Source organism: Rattus norvegicus, chromosome 4 (genome assembly GCF_021556685.1).
Source record: "Rattus norvegicus strain SHRSP/BbbUtx chromosome 4, alternate assembly SHRSP_T2T, whole genome shotgun sequence".
NCBI lineage: Eukaryota > Metazoa > Chordata > Mammalia > Rodentia > Muridae > Rattus > Rattus norvegicus.
In genome coordinates, this window is record NC_141537.1 from 52,351,737 (window position 1) to 52,376,164 (window position 24,428).

Genomic DNA, 24,428 nt, shown 5'->3' on the forward strand with positions numbered 1-24,428 from the left:
TCCCAGTTCAGCTGTGCAGCCAGCTTGCTTTGAGGATTTCCAAGTCTCTGCCTTCTGGTGTTCTCGGGTTACATACAGGATACCACGCCTACCACTATCCGATTTACATTTTTTTCTGTTCTGTGCATAGACATCGTTTTAGCAGATATATCTTTAAAAATACCTTTTAAGGCATTAACGTTTTTATTTTGATGAAGCCCCCCCCTCATCCATTTCTGTTGCTGCTTATGACTCGGAATTATGTCTAGGAAGGCAGATCGTAACCTGAAGTCATAAAGACCTACCATGTAAATTTTCTCCTAAGAATTTTCCAGAGATGATTGGCTCACACTCCCTGACTTGAGAGTTTCTTCCCGACCTAGAAGGATCAAGAGTCTAGTTGTGGGACTAAGAAGGAACAGACAGTGCAATGCAGTTGGATGAAGACCCCAGAAAGGATTTCTTACATTTGTGACCAAATTTTAGACAAGAATTCCAAATCTTTCTCATGAACTGACAATGTCATTTCACCAAATGGAACGAGTGAATAGGAGATGCTTCAGTTGCCCCTTTTTTCATAATTCATAAACACACACACACACACACACACACACACACACACACACACACACACACACCCAGGAACTCAAAAAAGATCAGAGATCCCAGCGACATGTCTCAGCAGACACTGATTTCAATCCCTGGGATCCACAAAAGAAAACTGACTCCCATTACTTGTCCTCTGACCTCCAACGTGCCTGCTCCCTGCATACGTACGCAAAATAATAAGTGAAGAAAATTTACAAGATCATAGACTTAAATGTGGGAGGGAAAGTCATAAAATTCCTGAAAAATATTTCAATGTGTCTCTAATATAATTTTTAAAGTGGAGTTAGTGAGTTGTATCCTTTGTCTAAATTCACCTGAGTGTCTACCTGTGCTTTGTACAGACACTGGGAGAAAGTGGTTTATCAGAAGAATAACGAATTATAGATGGTAAAACCTGAGTCCCTTCCCAGTCTCACCTCTAGTTATTAGAAGGCTTTGATTATGTCACTTCTGACCTATGAATGTGCCTCCTCTGTTTCCATTGGTGATGGCTGTGGAGTCATTTTTAAGTGTGCCGTGAGACTTTCTTTTGGTGGTCTGTCAGTGAACGCTTCTGAATGTTATTTTGTATTTGTATAAGGACTCTGAAAAGGGACATAATTACACATTTCCAGCTTTTAATTCTAAATACTGTGAAAGAAAGGTGTAAATTAAATAATCAGATTACCATTGATTGATGGAACCTGTGTCTACAAGTTTAAAACAGTCATCACTTTTTTCAGCATGGTGGAGTGATAATTAGCAGGAGACACAGTTATCAACACTTAGCACATAAACGTGAAGACACTCACTGCTTGTTTGGAACAGATGGAATATAGAGACTTGGGCTTGTCGTACATTAAGTAATATGCCTTGAAATTGTTTTCCAGATGTTTTAAGGTATAATTTACATGAGCCACACCATAAGTTTATAAGATGTAAAACTACTTCCATGGGGAAGATTTGTAAATAGCCCTTTTTAAATAAAGGAAAACTACAAAAATAGAGCATTTTAAAGGAGTTAGACCATGAAAAACACTAACATTTATGTGTGGGAGAAAGATACATCATCAAAAGTTGTGTAGGATCAGGACATTCCATAGACACAGTTGTTTTCCATGGGAAAAAAATGGGGCAAGGAAATAAAAATTATCTCTTGACCCTAAATTCATTTTTGTGGGACCTTAGAGATACTAACAAGCCTGAATATAGGCTTTCCCTACCATACCACGTTCAAGTAGAACGTCACTGTCCACCTAAGACTGCAGTGTGAAATGTACCTAAACAACTACGCGATTTTAATTCTTTTCTCATTCAAGATTTTTTTTTGGTATGATTTATAAGAGTTTTGAGGAAATTAACGCCAAGTATTATAATCAGGCCACTTGACTTCAAAAATAAGTGAAGGGGCTGGGGATTTAGCTCAGTGGTAGAGCGCTTGCCTAGGAAGCACAAGGCCCTGGGTTCGGTCCCCAGCTCCGAAAAAAAAGACCCAAAAAAAAAAAAAAAGTGAAGATTTCATTATGTATTTGGAGTTAGCAGAATTGTTATTAGCCCAATTCCTATAACACATATTAGCAACATGGCAAATTGCAAGGTCAACGTTTTTATTTACATTTTTATATTCTATTAAATGCTTCCTTCCCCACATCCTCTCAGGAACTGGCACATCCTCTGTTCATCCACTTAACCATCTATCCATCCAGTTTTTCATTGTTTTGTTTTGTCTCTCCATACAGCTTTTTAAAAGCTATATATTCCTTCTGTATCCTTCAAACATTTTGAAATTTCAAGTTATCTTAATTGAGTCGCAGACAACAGACTCTAGCACGCATCCGAATGACATTTGATAGGATTTAGTCACTACTACACATCCATCTAATTCAACAAACACCGAGTACCATTATATTCTTGTCACTATATTAAGAGTTGGGTTTGTGTGAAATCAAGGGACACAGCCCTATCTTTTAATAAAGATATAGCAAAGAACAATTATTTACAAAAAATTATTCTTAAAGAATAGTTATTTAAAGTAATTAAAATGCTATAATGCCCAGGAACTCAAGGCCATTTTTGGACTCAATGGCTCTTTTTTTCAAAGTAGTCTTTTATGGACTACTTTTTATATCTAAAACTGAAAATTTGTATCCGGTAAAGTGGATGGAAGAACTGAGGTTGATGAATCTGCTTAGGAGATGAGAGCTATTTCACAGAGTAGATACCGCCAAGTTGTACTGAAGCTTGAAGACAATGTGTAGGTGGCCTATTGATGAATAAGGCATTTGGATCCCAAGGAGAATCATGTTCAAAGCAGGCAAGAGATACCAGTTGTCAAGAACAAGGCAATCTCAAGTGCCAGCTTTTTAGGCAGATTATTAGACTATAAATGTCAAATTAGAAAGTGAGAAAAAGAAAGGACCACACATAAATAGGTTTAAGTATTAAAGCATTATGGATCACATAATCGGAAAACTATATAAAAATTTGAACTAGAACCAATTTGAACTAAATCTAGCAAGCAGATGGCTACTAACGGAAAGGTAGGCACAGCATTACAGCAGGAAGACCTACTCTTTTTGTATCATTTAGTAATACTCATGGGAGAATGGGCTTTAAGTTAGTAGAAGAAAGAAATGTTTAGCACCTAAATAGGGTTTGTGGCATCGAGCCTCTTGTTACTGAAAATCCCAAACTGAACCTGAACTAAATACCAGGGATGGTGCTAAACGATCCGTGTGCCCACTGTGAGCTGCAGGAAGCCCCAGAAGTGACACATTCCGAGTCCTTCCTCTCCATGTCAGGGTCAGAACATGCTAGCCATAGTTACATACACATCAGGCTTGCCCGACTGCTCCAGTTTGGATTAAGAGTCACTCATGTGGGCTGTCATTAATACTTTCTTTATCCCGGGCCAAGTTTCCCATTCCTCATTTAACTGTACAGACTCTGCTTTCCAAGATGAAGTAGTCACCTGGTGCCTTTGACACCTGCTTCCTTATGCACTTTTTCTTATGCTACTTCCTCTGGAAAATGCTCTTCTGTTCTCTCAGGTGTGTTTGTTTTCATGGGCGTCTACTCTCAGAGCCAAGCGCCTTGCTGTGAACACTGTCACTTTATGTTTTTCTTTTCTCTTGGCATTAACGTTTCAAAAGACGTTATAAATACACATTTTTACATGACATTCATTTAAAAGGTTATCTTGGGGTAGCTATAACATGATGGCCCTAATGAATAACTTTGTAGTAATTACCTATTTTGGATTATTGGCTTATATTTTGGTGAGGATACCAAATACGTGTAAAAACAGAACAAGACGATAAAACCGAATGCATAAGCTTCCTAGCTTCAGATGATTCAACCATTTTTGTCTTTAGCACACTGACAAGGGAGTTCACATTCAGTAGAAAGTGTACCTTAAATTAGGAATTTGATTTATCCCGCTGGACTTGTCACATGAAGTTTACTCTTCTCTTGCGTTGCTGGGCAGTGATAATGACTCAGAATTTCCAGTCAGCCACATTAGCACAGAAGCACATAAGCAACACTCTAGCTTGGACCGTTGCTAAGTTATGCTGCACGGGGGCGTGGGTGTGTACTTGATGCATTTTCAACTCGTGATGTTCTTCAACTTAACAATGACTTTATCCAGATATAGTCCCATTCTAAGTAGAGGAGAATTTTTATTTATTTTTAATAGAAACATGTGCCACAGAGCAAACAAAGGGGAGAATAATAGTGACAGAGATATCCAGGACCCTCAGGGGAATCGGGAGGATGCAAAAATAATAGGAAAGAGGCATGTGTGCAAAGGAAGAGGGAGTACCCAAGTTTCTAAAGTGATTCAAATATGGCTTCTCTGAGGAGAGAGAGAGAGAGAGAGAGAGAGAGAGAGAGAGAGAGAGAGAGAGAGAGAGAGAACAGAAACCTGCTGGATGAAGGGGTTACTGGCAGTGAAGTGACAAAAATTGGTGAAAGCCAGGACCTTCCAGCCCTTGCCGAGATAACAATATGATTCTAACAATGGCGGGAGGCCGTTCAAGAATTGTATCCAGGGAACTGATTTACTGGAAAAATACTGAGATTTAGGAGGTCACTGAATAAGAACAAATGTCATGTTAAAGCTCGTTAGGATTAATAACGTGTAGCTTGAAGCTTTAAAATGGAAAATAAGATTAACATTTTCCCGTAGATACTTCTGTTGAAACTCAACCATTCGTGACTAACTTAAATAAAATAACGCATGTCAAAAAGAGTCATTAGCCGCTTTAATTACCTAAATTTCTCAAATTACGGGATGGCTTGCTTTATTGTATAGCAGCAGTTGTGTCTTTGCTCCGCTCGGCACTGTGTAGTGTGCTCTCACCAGATGTTACTCTTATTATCTGAATGAAAATAGATGCAGGTGACATTGTAGGTCACAACTGACATGGATTCTAAATATATTCATTCTCCACATGCTCGTCAACAGAACTAGCATCTGTCAGAAGTAAAAATCACTTCTACTTTTGCTTGTGTGCTCATTATCCTCTTAAGTTCCACCACTGCCGCATTACTGAACAGTAAAAGCTGCCTTCTTTTCTCAAAGCGATGCCACTGTGGAATTGCACTTCTATCCAGACATAGCTTTTCTGCCCATCTGAATATGTTCCGGAGGATACAGTTGTTTTAGGAACATTCCATGGGCACTATCTTTACTTCCAACTCATGTCCTGCCAAGTTGGCAAAATGCTTTGGTATATGTCAATAAGGAAGAGCGCCTGAGGCACCGATGGTTCCTGCATCTGCAAAGTAGTATTTGGTACCAAGCACCTCTTCAAATGCTACCTCTGCTTGTCTGGTATCTGCTCACTCCTCTGCATCTGGTGCTGGTAAAAGTGAGACAAACTCCATGACATGAAACGCTTCCTTATTTCTGCTTTATGAAAACAGACATAGATGCAATAGTTACTCCCCTGGCCATGGATCCATGTTTGTTGCAATCTAGATACTTCCGCTGAAATTTTCAAGAAGCTTAGATGTCATCGTCTTATGTGCTCTTTCTCCTTTCTTCCCAGAAAATGCTTCCAGACGGCTCACTTTTATTTAGAAGACAATACATCCCCTCGAGTAATATCTACACCACCAACACCCATCTTTCCAATTTCAGGTAATGACCTAGAGAGTATTTATGAACTCTCTGGTGTATATTATTTTATGGTATGTATTGAAAGAAAAGAATGATGAAGGAAGGTTTGCCTTTATTGGAATATTTTCCAAATATTTATAATGTACGCGAGTAAACATCTGTCACTAAAAGAAGTGTTCTATCATGTATCAGGCAACCAATCTTATAGATTGTTCTCATTAATTTCAACTATTCTTAGCCACAGAGGTGATATGGCAAACTAATTTGTAATCATTCTTGTTTAATATGTAGAAAATTCACTAGCAATTAATATTAGTAGAAAATATCTATCCTAGTTGGGTTTCTGTTGTTGAGATTAAAAGCCATGACAGAAAAAAAAATGGAGGGAGGAGGTTTACTTCAGCTTACAGTTCATCATTGAGCGAAATCAGGATGTGAACCCAAGGCAGTCACTGGGAGGCAGGAATTGAAACAGAGAACATGGAAGAACGCCATTTACTTGCTCCCTCGCCACAGCTTGCTCACTTTTCTTTCTTTTCTTTTTATACAACCGAAGACCACCTCTGGGGTGGAGGAAGTACTGCCCACGGTAGGGTGGTCTCTTTCCGATCAATAATTAATTTAGAAAAATTCCCCATAGATATGCCCAGAGCACAGTCTGGTGGAAGCAATTCCTCACCGAAAGTTCTCTCATCCAAGGTGATTCATTTGCGTCAAGTAGACAAAAGCTAACCGGCACAATAAAGCTCACACTCATTTCTATTGCATTAGAGGAAACCTAAGCAAAATGGTCAGAAATCTGGACAGAAGAAAAGAAAAACAGGAATAAAGCTAAAATGAAATTTCTGTAATAGTTAGGGTTTCTATTGCTATTGCAAAACACCGTAACCAAAAGCAACTGGGGGGGGGGATGATTAATTTTATCTAACAATGCTCAGGTCACAGTTTATCATTGAGAGAAGTCCTGGCAAGATATCAAGGCAGGAACTCTTAAAAGCAAGAACTGAAGACAGACCATAGAGCAACATCGCCTACTGGCTTGCTCCTCATGGCTTCCTCAACCTGTTTTCTTATACAACTCAGATCACCTACACAATGCTTGCATGACCCACAGTGGACTGAGTCCTCCTACTTCAATGATCAATCAAGCAAATGGCCAATCTTAAAGGGGCATTTTCTCAACTAAGTTCCCACTTCCCAGATGACTCTAGTTTGAGTCAAAATACCATAAAATTAACCAGGACAGTTGCCCCCTTCTCAACTTGACATCCAAACACATAACCATCATACTATAACATTCTCTTCCTTGTTATCGCCAAGATATCATGTTCATATGAATAAGACAATTTAAAACATTTTAACTTTTAAAAGTTCCACAGTCTTTAAAAACTCAGACTCTTTAAAAGTTCAGCCTCTTTTAAAGTTCAAAGCCACTCTAAAATATTCGAAATATCTCTAAATTCCCAAAGGTGTTTTGATTGTAGGCTCCTGGAAAATTAAAAAATAAGTTCCATTTTTATTTCAAAAAAGAAGATCGGGGCACAGTTAGAATTAGATCAAGGCAAAATCCAAGTCTAATGGTATAAAGTTCAGTGTCAAACTCCTGGGACTATGTTGTTCTGGGTTCCAAAGGATATTGACAGCTTCATTTCTCTGGTTCTGTCATCCGTAGCACATGCAACTTGTCTTGTAGGCTCATTCTGGCTCTCATCCTCACCTGCTGCTGCCCTTGGAGGTCATCTCACGGTAATGGTGTCTCCAACGTGCTAGAGTCTCTGCTCTAACTAAGGCTACATCTTCACCTGGTCCCCTCACAGTGCCTTTTTGATCCTTTCATTTCTTCACAACTAGAGCCACATGGGAAAACTTTTACATGTTACCAAGCTTGGCTGCCAGCAAAAGCAGAGCCTAGGTTTGTTCTGAACTACAGCTTCTGCTTGTTGATTCAAGGAAACACTTCCCAGAAGAATTTTTGCCTTAGTGATGCTGGTCTCTTCTTAATCACAGACAATTTTCCAGCCTGAGATGACCAGAACCTCAGATACCTCACTCAAAATGTTGAAACATTCTTCAAAGAGTCCTTGAGGGGCTCTCAAATTTCCTTCTGAAACTTCACAAGCTGGACCTCCCTCCATTGTCTACACGGCTCCCAGCATAACCAACCAATACTCACAATAGGTCATTATGGTCTGAACACTTAGTGATTTTTCTAGCCCCAAATTCCAAAACCCTTCCCAAGACTCCCCAAAACATGGTCATGCCTCTCTCAGCAATCTCATGAGCCTGGTACCAATTTCTTTTTTAGTTGAGGTTTCTAACTCAGTGACAAAACACTGTGACCAGAAACTGCTTGGGAAGGAAAGGGTTTACTTCAACCAGGTAATAATAGTTATCACTGAATGAAGTCAGGGCAGGAACTCGAGGCCAGAATCTGTTGGCAGGAACTAAAGTAGAAGCCATGGAGAAACATTTCTTACTGAATTGTGCCTCATAGCATGCTCAGCCTGCTTTCTTCTATAGCTCAGGACAACCAGTCCAACTACCCATTGTGATCTCCCACCCATTTCAATCATGAATGTGTTGGCAGACTTGCCGTGTATAGGCCAATGTTATAGAGATGTTTTCCCAGTGCTCAAGAGTCCCTCCTCTCAAATGATGCTAGGTGTGTCTAGTTAGCATAAAACTTAAGAGGAGAGAGCATTTTTTTTCAGAGCTGGGGACCGAACCCAGGGCCTTGCGCTTCCTAGGCAAGTGCTCTACCACTGAGCTAAATCCCCAACCCGAGAGCATTTCTTGATCGTCTGTGTTTATGTGAAAATGTTTCTTAACATTGGAGTGCACACAGACACAAACACCATAAAACCGTATTTGTTGTACTAAGGGAGGGGAAGGACAGGAATACTAAGAATGTATAGTTGCTTGAAAGTTTCCACATCTTGAATAATTGAACTTTTTTAATTGTCTATTATATCAACATTTACATGGACAAGATCATTTAGATGCAATCACTCCCTGACCCTAAAGTTTTTCCCTCTGCGACCAAAATCACAGCCATTTGTGTGATGACATTATACATTATAACTTTTCAGAATACAAAGGGCTAAGGAAAAATAGTCACATCTTTCTCCAGAGTCTAGCCAGATAAGTGGAATCCTCACCCCTCATCAAGAAAACTTGTCTTTGCAACAGATAGAGACCATTAGAGAGAATTACAACTGATCAAAATGCAGAGCTGTGAGCCCAGTTCCCACTGACAGGGCTACCACACAACTCTGGCACCTAAAGCTCAAGTAGCATTGTAGGAGAGGTAGTAGAAAGACTTTAAGGGCCAGAGGAACAGGGGGCTTGTTGTGAGACCATGTCTCTAAGATACGGCAGAAGCTATACACAAGCGTCTCATCAACATGACTGCGTAAGCATGAGCTGAACAAGGAGAAGAGCAATAGGCATGATAACATGGATGACAGAAGGCTCATGGGGCCTCAGTCCTACAAAAGTAACTACAGGCAACCAAGGTACAATGAAACCTGGTAAAATAGACTTCTCCGGGGAAGAACATATCACATCCGTGTGTTATCCTAACACTGGTCGACCATGAAAATATATCTATACAAGTAACTTTGTACATTCTAAGCAGGTTGTATCTGTGTGTTTAAGAATACTAATACACACACACACACACACACACACACACACACACACACACACACACCACCACCACCACCACCACCACCACTAACAACAAAAGCAATTAAAGAGAGCAAGGGAGGTGTACACAGGAGGATTTAGAGGGAGGAAAGGGATGGGAAACAATATTATAATCTCAAGAACTTTGAAAAATATTTTAAAAGAAAGGGGGATTTTTTTAAAGAAATATGCAAGCAGAGGAAGAAGAATATGAAGATAGAGACAATAATAGTGACAAGGTTTTTTAAACCAGGGCAAGAAAAAGAGTCTTGTCTTTCATGTGGTCATTTGCATAAGTTTTGTTCCAGACTGTTTAAATGCTCCACAATTGCTGCCAGAGACCTGGATTCTGCATGTTGTTATCTTCTGAAATCCCATTAACAAAATATAAAACGATTGTTTCCTTTACATGTTTCTTTCTGCCAGCATTTACGTTACCTAGAATATGTAGTGTTAATTTTGTTCTTTCTATACATAGAAGTAGCTTTCTATTCTTCTAGCTTATATTAAGTCTATGAGGTTGCTTTCATAGAGCGTAGAACCCTGGAACACTTTCAGGGTCTTGAGACTGCAAACTCCTAGCTGTCTGTGGAATTGTGGTTTTCCTCACTTCCAAACATTTGCTTTACCTACCCCATTATCATGGGCATTCAGATTAGCTCTAATATTAGCCAGAGTCCAGCATGATGCCTTACTATCAATAAAATACAGCAATTCAAAATCAAGGACTTGTCTAAGAATTCCCAAATCCTGCCTTTTGGATGTCAAAAGAGCAGTAATCAAAGACAGGTCCTCTCACTCGCTCGGTCTGGAACAGTCACCCACCCTTGATCATGGAAGTGTTTTTGTCTTTGTGTAAAACTAGGAAGTGAAGAGATATCCCAGTCTCACTTCAGACCAATTATTAAGGGACTTACCAAAATGCTTGATGTATCTGCAGTGATGGGTTGGCTGGGCACAAGGCTCGGGGACCGGTGGGTCTAAAGGACATTCGTAGAGACTAATGATTTAGGGGTGACAAATCATTTTTGTTTTCTTACCTAATTATAAATGCTACTTTCAAGCAAGCTCTTTCTATAGGTGTGAAGGTGAAATTACACCTAGGTACTTCTCAAGCTTCACTGGCTAATTCAACGTTAGTATTCAAGTCCACCCACCTAAGAGGAAGAACAGATGGATTCTAATTTTTTTTTAATCAACAAATTCTTACTAACTGAAGCTTAAAATTTTTAGAAGGCCGAAATGCTGAACATCTGTTACTGCAAATAACTATTTCTAGTGAAATGTGTTTGACGGTTCCTTGTTAGAAAAATCGCTTGTGAAACTGTATACGGTAAACTACTATGTTTAATCTTAGAAAAAAATCTTTCCCAGAAAAGAAAAGGAAAGTACAAGGCTACTTAAAAGAATTCGCCCCCTTACAAATAAGTTAACAGATTCACAGCTTCATGTACATAGTACATTTTCAAGTTAAAATTCTTGAAACTTTACAGATGAAAAGATTCCAAAGTTTTCCTTCAATTATCCCATGCTTGATTATTCATGAATACCCTTCAAATCAATGCTTTTTCTTACATGTAGAGAGAGGGAAGAAATATTTTCATGTATAAACACGTACATATCTTATCATAAAAATAAGATAATAAGACATTGAACTATGTAACTTTATACAATTGTAACTGCACTGTAATTGATTGAAAATTTTGCTGGAGATTTTGGTACAATGCTTCAAATCCTCCACTTGGGAGAATGAAGCACGATGGCAAATTTCAATCTAGCTAGTGCAATATATAACAAATTTAAGCCACCTTTTATACCCTGAAACCATAAATACAAATACATAAACGTGTTAAATAAGTAAATTAATATACGACTTCTGCATATTTTTGCCAGAATTTATATACAACTTTTATTCACATTAAACAAAATTGTCCAAAATGAGATGACCACAATGTTAAGAAGTATGGTTTTAGGGTTATTTATAAACTAACATTGCAAAGAAATTAGTTTCTCTTTAAAGTATATGAGGACAAAATTTATAATCAAATCCAATTCTACAATAAAATATATGAATTTGGTAATCGCAATTTAGTTGGATCATCATGGCTGAATTTTGAAGTTATTTTAAACAATACTTTATAGTAGAAGAGATAGTAATTTCTACTGTTATCCTCTCTAATGTGTTTATTTTATTCACTTAGATGATATTGGAGCAATTCCAATAAAGCATTTTCCAAAGCACGTAGCAGACTTACATGCAAGTAATGGGTTCACTGAAGAATTTGAGGTATGATTTAAATATGTCTGTTCTAATAATATCAAATACAATGCATTTCTATGATTCATCACGAAGCTAATTCATGATGCGAAGGCATTGAAACCAATTTTGTTCTCAGGAAAATATATGATATCAAGTTTATAATTACATATGTGCATAGGAGATGTGTTTTAGTTGCAATAGAACTTAGAAACTTGACTTTCTATTTTAAAAGTGAGCATAGATAGTAAAAGAAACAGACGTAAATGTGACTCCTCTCCCATTAAGTGCATATTGTTGCTAACATTCTTTTAATAAAACCTAAATAAGTAACAGTGATTTATTTTCTAAGTTGCATAAATTATACTAAACTACTAAACTTGATGATTCTCAGCAACACTGAACACAAATCCTTTACAGTGAGTATGAAGCCTATACCAACACAAACTCATAAGCACTCAGAAACTTTTGTTCTACGAGGTAAAATCACATGTAGTTTCCTAGAAAACATACCGTTCTAAAATCATTTGAACTTTATAATCAATAAAAATTTTCTAACGACATTGTTAAATGCTCTTAGGAGAGGTGGAAAATTTTACCACAAGTCTGTCGTGCCCACTGACCTGTCATTTAATCATACTTCTAAAAATAAGGAGTCATGTGTCCCAGGTTAAATAATAAAGATCACACACACACACACACACACACACACACACACACACACACACACACACAGCCATTTCTGAGGGTTACAAGTTACCAACCAGGGGTTTCATAGTCAACATTTATTTGACTCCAGGAGTTCTGTATTATTATACGGGATCATATAAAAATAACTGATGCAACTAAACGTCATAGAAATTAATTAGCAACCGATAAATAGCAAAGTTGGGATCTCTCATCTTTTCATTAACCTTAACATCAGTCAGCAGTGCTTGGCCTCTGCTTCCCACCATCCAGTCACCCCAGCTAGGAAGCACCACGCTCTATATTACCTTTTTTTTTTTTTTTTTTTGGTTCTTTTTTTCCCCCGGAGCTGGGGACCGAACCCAGGGCCTTGCGCTTCCTAGGTAAGCGCTCTACCACTGAGCTAAATCCCCAGCCCCCTCTATATTACCTTTTTATCTCTTCCTCCCTCCCCACCTCCCCAGCATTCCCTAGAACTCCCTCTTTAAAGGTTTTGGAGCTCTGGCCGGGATCACAGGAATCTTGTCCCTTGATCTCTCTGTGTACCCAGCAACAACTTCCTATGTCCTGTCAATCAAGACGTAGGTAGGGAAGGAAAAGGCCACAGATTAGGAAGCTTTCAGAAGAATAGAAGGGAAATGTGCTATAGCACACCGAGTCTGGTATTTAAAACATCACATTTGCTCTCTTAGTATAACCTAGAGGTCGCCTGGTGTGACAAAGTATTGCTACAGTGTTAACTGTGCTGTTAGAGACATTTCCTCCTGTTGGAAAAAGCAGGCTACCATCAAACAGAGGTATAATTCAACAGGGGGAGGGGGGATGGGCAAAAGGTGGCTGTGACTTTCTTACATGCACATGCACAAAAGCAAATCCTAAGCAAAAAAAAAAAAGATTTATAGTTAAAATTGTCTAAAGGTCAGTCATTGATTCACACCTATCAAGCAAACCTGAAATTATTAAACAGTCCATAGAATTAAATATCTAATAACCACGCTTCTACTCAAAACTTTCTCTTAATTCCACTGCTTTTGTTTAACTCAGTCTGATTTAAGAAAAGTTCCCATTAACTGAATAATTACCTTAATAACTAATAATGCTACACCTTTTAAGTGGTTCATATATCAGACTGTAGCCATTCAGAATGTCTTGTACCCAGAGAAGCCTTAAGAGTTTTTATAGGGAGGGGGAGGGGTTGGAGAACTTGCAGGAGGTTACATTCATATCTGGGTTTTATGTTGTCTGAAATTATGAGGCTTTGGTTTTATTATCTCAGTTCTAAATATGTATAGATCATAAACTGACTGTTTAGATAGGAAACACTTCTGGACAAGCCTTTAATCCATTTTAATAGAAAGTTAGCCCAACTGTTTTTGCTATGCTCATTGACGGTTTTAATCTTTAACAGTTCTACTAGTTAAATCTAGACAAATAATGCTTTGTAAATATTGTTTCGAAGTGAAAGTGTCATTTAATCCAGATTAAGACTCTTCTAGGAGTATTTAATGTTCTGACACCCCTAAATCTGTTATAAACCACCTAACAGGAAGCTCTTAATTCCATGAAATAACTCAAAAACTGCATCACTAATTCGGAGTTTCAAATAGTGCTATTGAGGTCAATTCAAACTATCTTTATACTTTAGCCAATCCAATTACTATGACAGAAGGGGTCATGGGATATGTGGTTCTTCTTAGCATTTTAAATATTCATCATTCTACATCCGCATCCCCATTTAAACATGCTGGGTTTTTTTTCATTTACATATTTAAGGTTCCAAATTATGTGGCATTTTGATTTGCATGCAACTGTTTGAAACATTCTGTTGTGTTAGTATGTGACAAATGTATTTATTGCATGATCATAGTTTTCCATTGTAAACCTAATATGAACACTTTCTTTTCTCATTTGTCGTGTGCTGTGGAATTTGATTTCTTTACTTTTTTGGCATTCATTTCCTCATTAGACACTGAAAGAGTTTTACCAGGTAAGGCATTATTTCACTGCATTTCCTTTTAGCCAAGAAGTAGTTGTAACATGTAAATATGTAATATATATATATATATGTATATATATATATACAGCTTTTGCTAGACCATTTTATTTGTTTTGTCTTCCTTATATTTAAAGGCACTTGTTTTGAAAGAATTTATGTTAAAATACGATGTGTGCCTTTTTTTTTCCAGGAAGTGCAGAGCTGCACTGTTGACTTAGGTATTACAGCAGACAGCTCCAATCACCCAGACAACAAGCACAAGAACAGATACGTCAACATCGTAGCCTGTAAGTATGTTCTTGACTCAGCGGACTACAGCCTCATTGCGGCTGTCCTGTCGACTGGTGTCCTTGCGCTGTCTGCCAACGGACTTCAACGGGGTGGTCTCGAGACCTGTGTGATCAGGGAGAGACTCTTCTGCCTGCTAGCACTAGCCTGACACTAGGGTCACTTCTGCACATGCTATCATCGGTGGCATTGGTTTCTTTTTTGCAGAAGGATCTTCAGTTTTAATCTAGTCCTTTCCTCGGGCCCCATCGCCTGTATTTCTCTAACTGTGGTTTTGCCCATTGTTTATAGTTCACAACCCAACTTCTTAAGGAACTTATTGACCAGCTGAGAATCTCTGGGCTTCCTCTTTCTGCTCCCACCTGTGCTTGCTTCCAGCCTTTCTTAGAACTCTTCCTGGGGTTTTGCACGGGATCTGCTAAAGATTCTCTCTGCATCTCCCCTCCCACGTTTTCTTAGCTGTGTTCTGCCTCATCTTTGAGCAGCGTGGGAGCTTCTATCCTTAACGCAGTTTGGTTTCTATCTTCCTTCTATTGCAGTCTTTCTCCGCTCTGGTTACAGCACTTGCTCCTCCCCACCCCCCTCCTATCCACACCCCATGTGTGTCTCTCATTAGAGAAGAACAGGCTTCTAAGAGATAACAGCAAAACAAAACAGAATAAAATACAATAAGATAAAGCAAAAACTGTCACGTCAAAACCAGACAAAGCAAACTAACAGAAGGAAAAGCTCTAAGGGAAGCCACAGGACTCAGAGACCCACTCACCCCCACACTCAGGAGTCTCATTAAAAAACACTAAACTGGAAGCCATAATACATACGCAGAGGATCTGGTGCAGACCCATGCAGGACCTGTGCTTGCTGTTCACTGTTTGTGAGTTCATGAGTTTTGCTCAGTTGATTCAGAAAGAAGTATTCTCCTAGGACCCTCCATCCTCTCCGGCGCTTACAATCTTTCTACCTCCTCTTTCTTGGGGCTGAGGGGAGGGATTTGATGAGGACATCTCATTTAAAGCTGAGTTTTCCAAAGTCTCTGTCTCTGTTTCTCTGTCTCTCTCTGTCTCTCTGTCTCTGTCCGTCTCTCTGTGTCTCTCTGTGTCTCTCTCTGTCTCTGTCTGTCTCTCTGTGTCTCTCTGTGTCTCTCTCTGTCTCTCTGTGTCTCTCTGTGTCTCTCTGTGTCTCTCTGTGTCTCTCTGTGTGTGTGTATGTGTGTGTGTGTGTGTGCATGTGTGTGTCATGTGTGGGCTATGAGAGTCTCTGTATTTGTCTCTGCTTCCTGCAGGAAGAAACTTCTCTAATGATGGCTGAATAGGGCAGTGATCTATGAATATAACAGAATTTCATTTTATTACTACTTTATTGTTTTTAAGACCAATAGAATTTGGTTTTACTCTAGGTCTCTGAGCTCTCTAGTACTTGGTTCTTGGTCATCTAAGCAGTGTCAGGTATGGGTTCCATCTCACGGAATGGGCCTTAGGTCAGATCAGACCTTGGTTGGTTATGCCCACAAGCTTTGTGTCACCATTGCCCTAATATATTTTGCAAGCAGGACAACACTGTAGGTCAAAGGTTTTGTGGCTATGTGGGTGTATATGTTTTGCTTTTGGTAGCCTGCAGATCCTTGTTTTGAAATCTGGCTTCATGGTCCTTCCTCCCTTTAAGAGGAAAAAAATTTTAAATCTTAGATCCTTTCTTCTGTGATCATTGGATGGCTTCCCAACAAATGCATTACCAGAAGGTTGATTAAATGCTGGTTCCAATCCAGTTGTAGGAGCATACAGGGCTACATCTTCCTCCCTTTAATTACCATGTTCTCTTCAGTAGTTTGCACTGATGCTGCCTTCCTCCCCACGTGATTCACACCAGCGCTTACTATTTCACGATGATTCCTCTGTAAGCTATGGATTTGTTTCTTCACCTTCTACACTCATGCTGGTTATGTTAAGAAGGGGTGGAGGTTTCCTACTGTTTTATTTCCCACCAAAAACAACCTGGAAAAATAGGCGTTAACTATTTTAGAAGTGAAGAAAACAACTCTAATTTACAGAGTGTGTATTAGTCTCAACATAGAAAGAAGTCAGCCTGGCATCCAGACCCATCTCTCAAGAGGCACAAATCTGTTTCCATGTGTCTGAACACATGTAGCCTGCTACCGTTGGGTGGATTGACGGACCTGCTCGCCCTTGGTCAGCATCTCCTTCCTCATCCTTGTTTGTGACCCATCACAGAAACTCCCAAGGTCCTTTGCTTCCTTCACTGCTTCCTCTTCCTCTTCCAACTTCCCATTCAGAGGGTGTCTGCTGCCATCCTTCCTCGGCTTTGTGAGGCTCCCGCCATACTTCTCTCATCTAGAACTTCATTGTCCCTAGTCCCTGTGCCACTTCCAAAATCCATCTAAGACTCCAACTTCAGAGTCCAGCCACATTAAAAACTTTAGTTATTGCCTTATTTCACCACTTTCGTTTCTGCCTCACATTCCTCTTGGCTCCTCCCTCTCGGGACTTGTACATCACTTCCTGGATAGCTTAATCTCACTGCATTAGAAACTTTCTTAAATTTGAGGTCATTGCCCATCTGCCTTTGTTATGTTTGTCAAACCAATATGCCCGACTAAAGTAGATTGCTTTGTGTTGAGTTTGATTTTATGATAAAATTATGATACGTATATGGTAGACCTTCATTATGAAGAGCAATCTGTACTTTAGTGAAATATATTCTCTTTTTGTTTCAGATGATCATAGCAGGGTTAAGCTCACACAACTTGCTGAAAAAGATGGAAAACTGACTGATTACATCAATGCCAATTATGTTGATGTAAGCATTTTCATGAGAATTTCTTATGTACAAGGATGTACGTATACCATTGTATAATAAATGTTATCTGATACATAACGGAAGTGCAAACAATGAATAAATTGTAGGAGATCCTGTGGCTACAGGACTTTGGATTAAATAATACTGTTCTTATGTTATTTTATAAGAGAGGGAGGGAATTCAGACTAAAATGTATGTTCTGATAGAATATAGATATTCACATAGACTGACACCTCCACAAATGGGAGGGTATAGGCCCAGTACTTAGTCTGAATTTTCCCACAGTTCCTGGCACAATGTTATGTAATGAGCATCACTATGATCAATAAATCTAAATTGTAAACTTCCCATGGTAGTACTGAACAGTTTGCAAATGAGATTATAAAGCCACTATTCAGCCTCTATTGTTTCAGACAACTTCATGTGTCAGCTTTGCCATACTCTTTAGAGCGGTAGACTATGTAAATTTTATTTACTTTCCCCAATATGGACAACTGAATGTCAGCTGAACACTGTCATTTCCCTGGCTTCCGGTCTCACAGTCTGTCTATGTTAGTTGTACCTTCAATACGGAGTTCAGAGAAGTGAATTCCCACCTACAGAGAGGGTTTGTTAGAAGAGCATCCACTTCCCGCTTCCAGAGGAAGCCATTTCTGTGCCAAAAGAATGTAGACTTGGGAGGTATAAATGCTAGAATTCCAGCTCTGTCATTGACTAGCAGTGATATTAGGTGGTCATTAACTCCTCCGAGCTTTTTTCACCTCAGCACCAGGTCAGGAATGATGCTTCTGTTTTACACAGATGATACATCAGAGCAGTGTTTGCAAAGCAGTGTTTGTTCCTTAAGAGAGGGCTGGTAATGATTAGCCAGGCTCAGTGTCCCCAAGGAAAGGAAAGAGCCCATAATTCTAGCGCTTTCTGAACTCTAGACAACTGAGCTTCATTGGCTGAAAACCATTTTGAAATGACACAGTCAAGGACTAGACTTTAAGCGCAGTAAATAGTTTTGGACCAAATGTATCTGGTGCAGAGATGCGAGTCTGTGGTCATCTTGAAGACAACTCAATATTTTGTACAAAAGTTAAAGTCGAAGGCAAATTGCTATCTTTATTAGTGCTATCATCGTTCTACAGCTTTGCAAGTTCTTTGTGTGATTTTCTAATACCGAAAGGGGGTGCTGACGTTAGACTCCACAGTTTTAAATAAGCATGTAAATTTACCAAGACATGCTTGTGACTTGTTTCCTCAGGGTTACAACAGGCCAAAGGCTTACATTGCTGCCCAGGGTCCACTGAAGTCCACAGCAGAAGATTTCTGGAGAATGATATGGGAGCATAATGTGGAAGTCATCGTTATGATAACAAACCTCGTGGAGAAAGGAAGAGTACGTAGGCATCTGTCAGGACATCTCTGATATCAGTTGGGAGTGCTTTTAATTAGTTCATTTTATTTTGTTTTATTTTCTGAGACAGGGTCTCATGTAGCCTAGGCTGACTGCCAACTCTCTACAAAGTTGACCTTGATTTTTCTAATCGCCCTGTCTCTGCCTCCCAAGTGCTGGAAGGATAGAGCTGTGCAATCATTTCCTGCTAGTTCTAATTTCTGGTACAATCAATATTAGGAAGCAGGAAAAGTTAGGAAAGGCAATAGGTAGTCTTTTTAATTATTTGTGTCTTGTGTTATATTTACGGGTGCTTTGCCTGTGAGTATATGTGTGCACCAGATGCCTCCCTGTGGAATCCAGAAGAGGGCATCAGATCCCCAGGTACTGGAGTTACAGTTTGTGAGTTGCTATGTGGTTGCTAGGAATTTGAACCTATGAAAGAGCAACAATTGCTCTTAACCACTGAGCCAGTTCTCCACCCCCATCGTATTCATCGTGACAACTCAAAGGAAACTGTTGACACTATCAATAAAAATGCTTCATCATTAGGAATCAAGTTGTCTGCTTCCTCGGTACATTCTTCATAGTGTTAGAAAGAGTGAATTGAACTTCAGAGAAAAACAATGAAGAGCAAAGTGGGTTTCAGGACTCAGAACCTAGATTTGAGTACAGAACCTGAAGTATCTCAGAGCTCCCTGCTTTACTTTCCTTGCCTGAGGGGAAGAAAACGGGACTAGATCATCTGAGTTTTTTTTTTTTCAGACCTGCAATCATTGTGTCATCTACAATTAATTTATCATAACCTAGAGAAAAAAGAGACACTAGTCAAAAAGTTTAGGATGGAACTAGGGGAAAGGTTCAGCTGTTATAAGTGCTGGCTGCTCTTCCAGAGGACCCAGGTTTAAGTTCCAGAACCTACATGGCAGCTCACAACCATCTGTAACTTTAGTTCTGAGAGATCCAGTGCCATTTTCTGGCCTCCATAAGCACGAGATACACAAGTGATGTGTGTGTGTGTGTGTGTGTGTGTGTGTGTGTGTGTGTGTGTGTGTGTGTGTGTGTATAGTAAAAATAGTCCATTCATGTCACGGTCCCAAACTTTTCTTTATTTCAAGAGTGATCCAGTGTGCACTGGATGTTGGAAACATGAAGGTTACATATTTATTTTTTCTTTTACAGAGAAAATGTGACCAGTACTGGCCTACTGATGGCAGTGAAGAATACGGGAGCTTCCTGGTCAACCAGAAGAATGTTCAGGTGCTTGCTTATTATACTGTGAGGAATTTCACCCTAAGAAACACAAAGATAAAAAAGGTAAGTGTTTTAGGGTATCTCTCGCTGTGACAAAACACCAGAACCAAAAGCAGCTTGCTGAGGAAACGGTTTACTTCCATTTACAATTACATTCAATGGTCTATTATTGAGGAAAACCAACAGAAACTCAAGGCAGGAGCCTGATGCAGAGACGATGGAGGAAAGCTGTATACTGGCTTGCTCTATGGCTTCCTCGGACTGCTTTCTTATAACATGCCTTGGAACACCAACACAGTGGCGGTACTGCCCACAATCACCTGGGTCTTCCTCCATCAATCATCATTAAAGAATATACCAGAGTCCTTACCCATAAACCAATCTGGTGGGGTATTTTCTCAACTGATGGTCCCTCTTTTGAAATGACTCTAGCTCATGTTAGCATAAAAACTATTCAATAAGTTATAACTAATGGGAATATAATACCAGTAGATGAACTGATAAATATTGGAGCATATATTCACAATGAAGTATTATTTAGCCCTAATAAATAATGATATGAGTCATTTTGGACAATTTAGATGATCCTCGAAGACAGTATGTTAAGTGATGTAAGCCAGAAATAGGCAAACATGGCGTGATTTTATTTATATGTGTACTCCAGGAAGTTAGACTCCTAGAAGTAGAGAATAGAATGGTAGCTCCCAAAGTGAGTAGAGAGACTCATAGTGGTGTTGACCCAAAGGTGCAAGAACAGATCAACTGAGGGAGCTATTGAAATTATATTGAAATTATAATTTAAAATGATGTATTACAGACTGAAATTTTCTTGGGGTAGATTTAAGTATTCTCACCAAAAAGTATGTGAGATAATGCGTATATTAATCAGCTTAATTAGTGACCCACAAGGTATCCAAAGCTAAAAAATGTTTATGCTCTATATATGCATCAAAGTTCCTATCTGCCCAATAGAGTAATTTCAAAAGTAAAATAAATGATGGATTATTATCTGGTGATCATCATTTGATGGATTCAATCTTTACTTAAATAAACCTGTGATTGTCCTTGCCGGAGTTTTGTTGCTGTGATAAAACACTGAACAAAACCAGCTTGGAAGGGAAAGAGGATAGTTTGCTTACTGCTTGTCATCAAGGGACACCAGACCAGGAACTGAAGCAGAGATCACAGAAATACTACTTGCCTGCTTATCCCGCTTGCGTGCTCAGCCAGATTTCTTATACAGCCTAGGCCCACCTGCTCATGGCTGGCACCGCCTACAGTAGACTAGACCTCCTACATCAATTATCAATTAGAAAATGCCCCCAGAATGTCCACAGACCAGTCTGGTGAGGCAATTACTCAGATGGGGTTCTCTCTTCCCAGTCATGCCAAGTTGACAACCAAGGTTAGCCATCACAGTGATAAAACCAAATCAGAGTTAAGTCTGGATAATTAAAGATACAAAGCTCTTAACACAATGACATGCTAATCCCAGTGATTTCTTTCACGTGGCTATACCTTTAGAACCAAAAAGGCATAGTACAGTAGACTGGTAGGTGAAAAACAATTCCTGACCCATAGAGACACTTCCACAGCCCTGACATAATACTACCACCCCCCTAAAATGGGTAGGAATTAAAATCAGTGAGTAAATATAACCAGAGAAACAATGTGTCTCTCGAGATTTTCACAAGAAATAGGACAGATACAAATAATTAATGGATGGATGGATGGATGGATGGATGGATGGATGGATGGATGGATGGAAGGATGGATAGATGATAGATATGGATGGATGATTAAAGGCAAATGAGTGGGTGGATGCATAAATACACACATAAATACACAGATGGTGATGATGATGATGATGATGATGATGATGATGATGACGATGGATAGAGATGGATGAGTGGGTGGATGGATATTAATGGATGAGTGTGGTTAGTCAGATGGAGTTTTGGGTTTGGACTGACTCATGTAATTTTGGAAATGACCAACTGTGAAGTCTGTGGATGAGAGTAGAAATTCGGGTAAGGGTTGTCTGGGTTAGAGCCCAAATCATCAAGACTTCCGCCAACATTCCAGTTGGGTTTCTCTGTATTGAAGTCTTAAGAATCAATTCTTCTTTAAGAAGCCTCAAGTCTTGGCTTTCAAAGCTTCAGCTTATTGGGTCAGTCTCACCTCATGGAAGAGGAGCTTTTCTACTCAATCTACAACTTTAAATTCTAGCCACATCCAATAAAATCAAAAACCACAATAAAATCAATGACTTTCACCAAACTGATGACACCTGCCTAGCTCAATGGGCATATAAAGTTCACTATCATAAATAACATAAATGTATGTGTCTATGAACATATATATTCTCACCAAAGTAAAACCTAAGTATGTATGGTAAAACGTATGATAATTAGCTTCATTTAGCTATGTCACAATGTATCCATGCTTCAATTACATGTGTATATGTTGGACAACATAAATATGCATAATTTTTTATTTGCTGCTACCAGCTGTCTGAACTCTTTCAGGGCTCTCAGAAAGGAAGATCCAGTGGACGCCTAGTCACTCAGTATCATTACACCCAGTGGCCTGATATGGGTGTTCCCGAGTACTCCCTACCCGTGCTGGCCTTTGTGAGGAAGACTGCTCAGGCCAAGCGACATGCAGTCGGGCCAGTTGTTGTCCACTGCAGGTGAGTTTCAGAGATGTTCTCCCAAACCCACTGAACTCCTTATGCTGACACATGAGGGTTCCAGGAACAACTTGCACCAAGTTAGAAGTGATTTCATGCAACAGGAGCAGTGAAATGATATTCCCATCCTCATAAGTATTGATCAGGAAGGGTGCGTGTACTAGACTTGCAGTTGGAAGGCTAAAGGCTTCAGAGCAGCAGGTTTGGGTCCATCTGATTGTTGAATTGGATTTCAGCTTCCTAACTGTGAGATAGGCACAGCACTGGTTTGTTCTTAAGCATCTATTAGCAGAACACAACACCATAGGGTGAGACTTTAAACGCTTAAAATATTGTCCCTGGTCTGAACTTAATCTGTTATACAGTTATCATGCCAGGATTATATTAGAGAAGGCAAGGCATTCAGGCTTGGAGAAATTAAGCAAAATAACCTGACTTTTTAAAAATAGTTTGCCCCCAAATCCCTTTCTTGCTGTTTTCCCAACTTCTTTTTTATTTTATTTATTTATTTTTCCATTTTTTTAAGTTGGGTATTTCTTATTTACATTTCAAATGTTATTCCTTTTCTGGTTTCTTGTCCATCAGCCCCCTAACCTCTCCCCACTCCCATTCTGTAAGGGTGTTCCCCTCCCCATCCACCATCCCTTACCGCTCCCCCACCCGACAATCCCCTACACTGGGAGTCCAACTTTGGTAGGACCAAGGGCTTCCCCTTCCACTGGTGCCCCAAGAAAGCTATTCTCTGCTACATATGCAGTAGCCCTGGGTCAGTCCATGTATAGTCTTTAGGTAGTGGCTTAGTCCCTGGAAGCTCTGGTTGGTTGGCATTGTTGTTCATATGGGGTTACAAGCCCCTTCAGCTCTTTCAGTCCTTTCACTAATTCCTTCAATGGGGGTCCCATTCTCAGTTCAGTGGTTTGCTGCTGGCATTCGCCTATGTATTTGACATGTTCTGGCTGTGTCTCTCAGGAGAGATCTACATCTGGCTCCTGTCAGCCTGCACTTCTTAGCTTCATCCATCTTATCTAGTTTGGTGGCTGTATATATAGAGGCCACATGTGGGGCAGGCTCTGAATGGCTGTTCCTTCAGTCTCTGTTCTAAACTTTGCCTCCCTATTCCCTCCCAAGGGTATTCTTGTTTCCCTTTTAAAGAAGGAGTGAAGCATTCGCATTTTGGTCATCCTTCTTGAGTTTCATGTGTTCTGTGCATCTAGGGTAATTCAAGCATTTGGGCTAATAGCCACTTATCAATGAGTGCATACCATGTATGTCTTTCTGTGATTGGGTTACCTCACTCAGGATGATGCTTTCCAGTTCCATCCATTTGCCTATGAATTTTGTAGTCATTGTTTTTGATAGCTGAGTAGTACTCCATTGTCAACTTCTTGAAAGTCACGTTGCCTCTGTTAAGCAATTCATTGCTGCCCCAGAACCCAAGAGGAGGCTGATAATAGAAATAACGTCATTAAGGAAAAGAGAGAGAGAGAGAAGAGTTTAAGGAGCTATGCCACTCTTGTGGTTTGTAGTTAAAATTATAGCAGTTAATACCGACCAAGTGTGGGGAACTCCCTGACCGCAAAGATGGCGTTCATTTCTCTACTCGGTGCTTGTGCTGGGGCAGTGCCTGTGTTTCCACAGAAGCGGTCGTCTGCCTTTGAAACACAGCCAGCTCATCTGACA

General features: G+C 39.6%; 1 protein-coding gene across 4 annotated transcripts in view; it reads left to right on the top strand.

The window, feature by feature from the left end:
* Positions 1 to 24,428, top strand: part of Ptprz1 (protein tyrosine phosphatase, receptor type Z1) — a 182,619-nt gene that overhangs the window by 139,438 nt on the left and 18,753 nt on the right. For 2 of the 4 annotated variants that reach the window (XM_087656160.1, NM_013080.2), the window contains 8 exon segments: positions 5,622 to 5,713; positions 11,581 to 11,666; positions 14,290 to 14,310; positions 14,510 to 14,606; positions 17,339 to 17,421; positions 18,671 to 18,805; positions 19,985 to 20,119; positions 22,585 to 22,748. In XM_087656160.1, coding sequence (XP_087512286.1) covers positions 5,622 to 5,713; positions 11,581 to 11,666; positions 14,290 to 14,310; positions 14,510 to 14,606; positions 17,339 to 17,421; positions 18,671 to 18,805; positions 19,985 to 20,119; positions 22,585 to 22,748 — 813 coding nt within the window. 4 annotated transcript variants of the gene reach the window in all.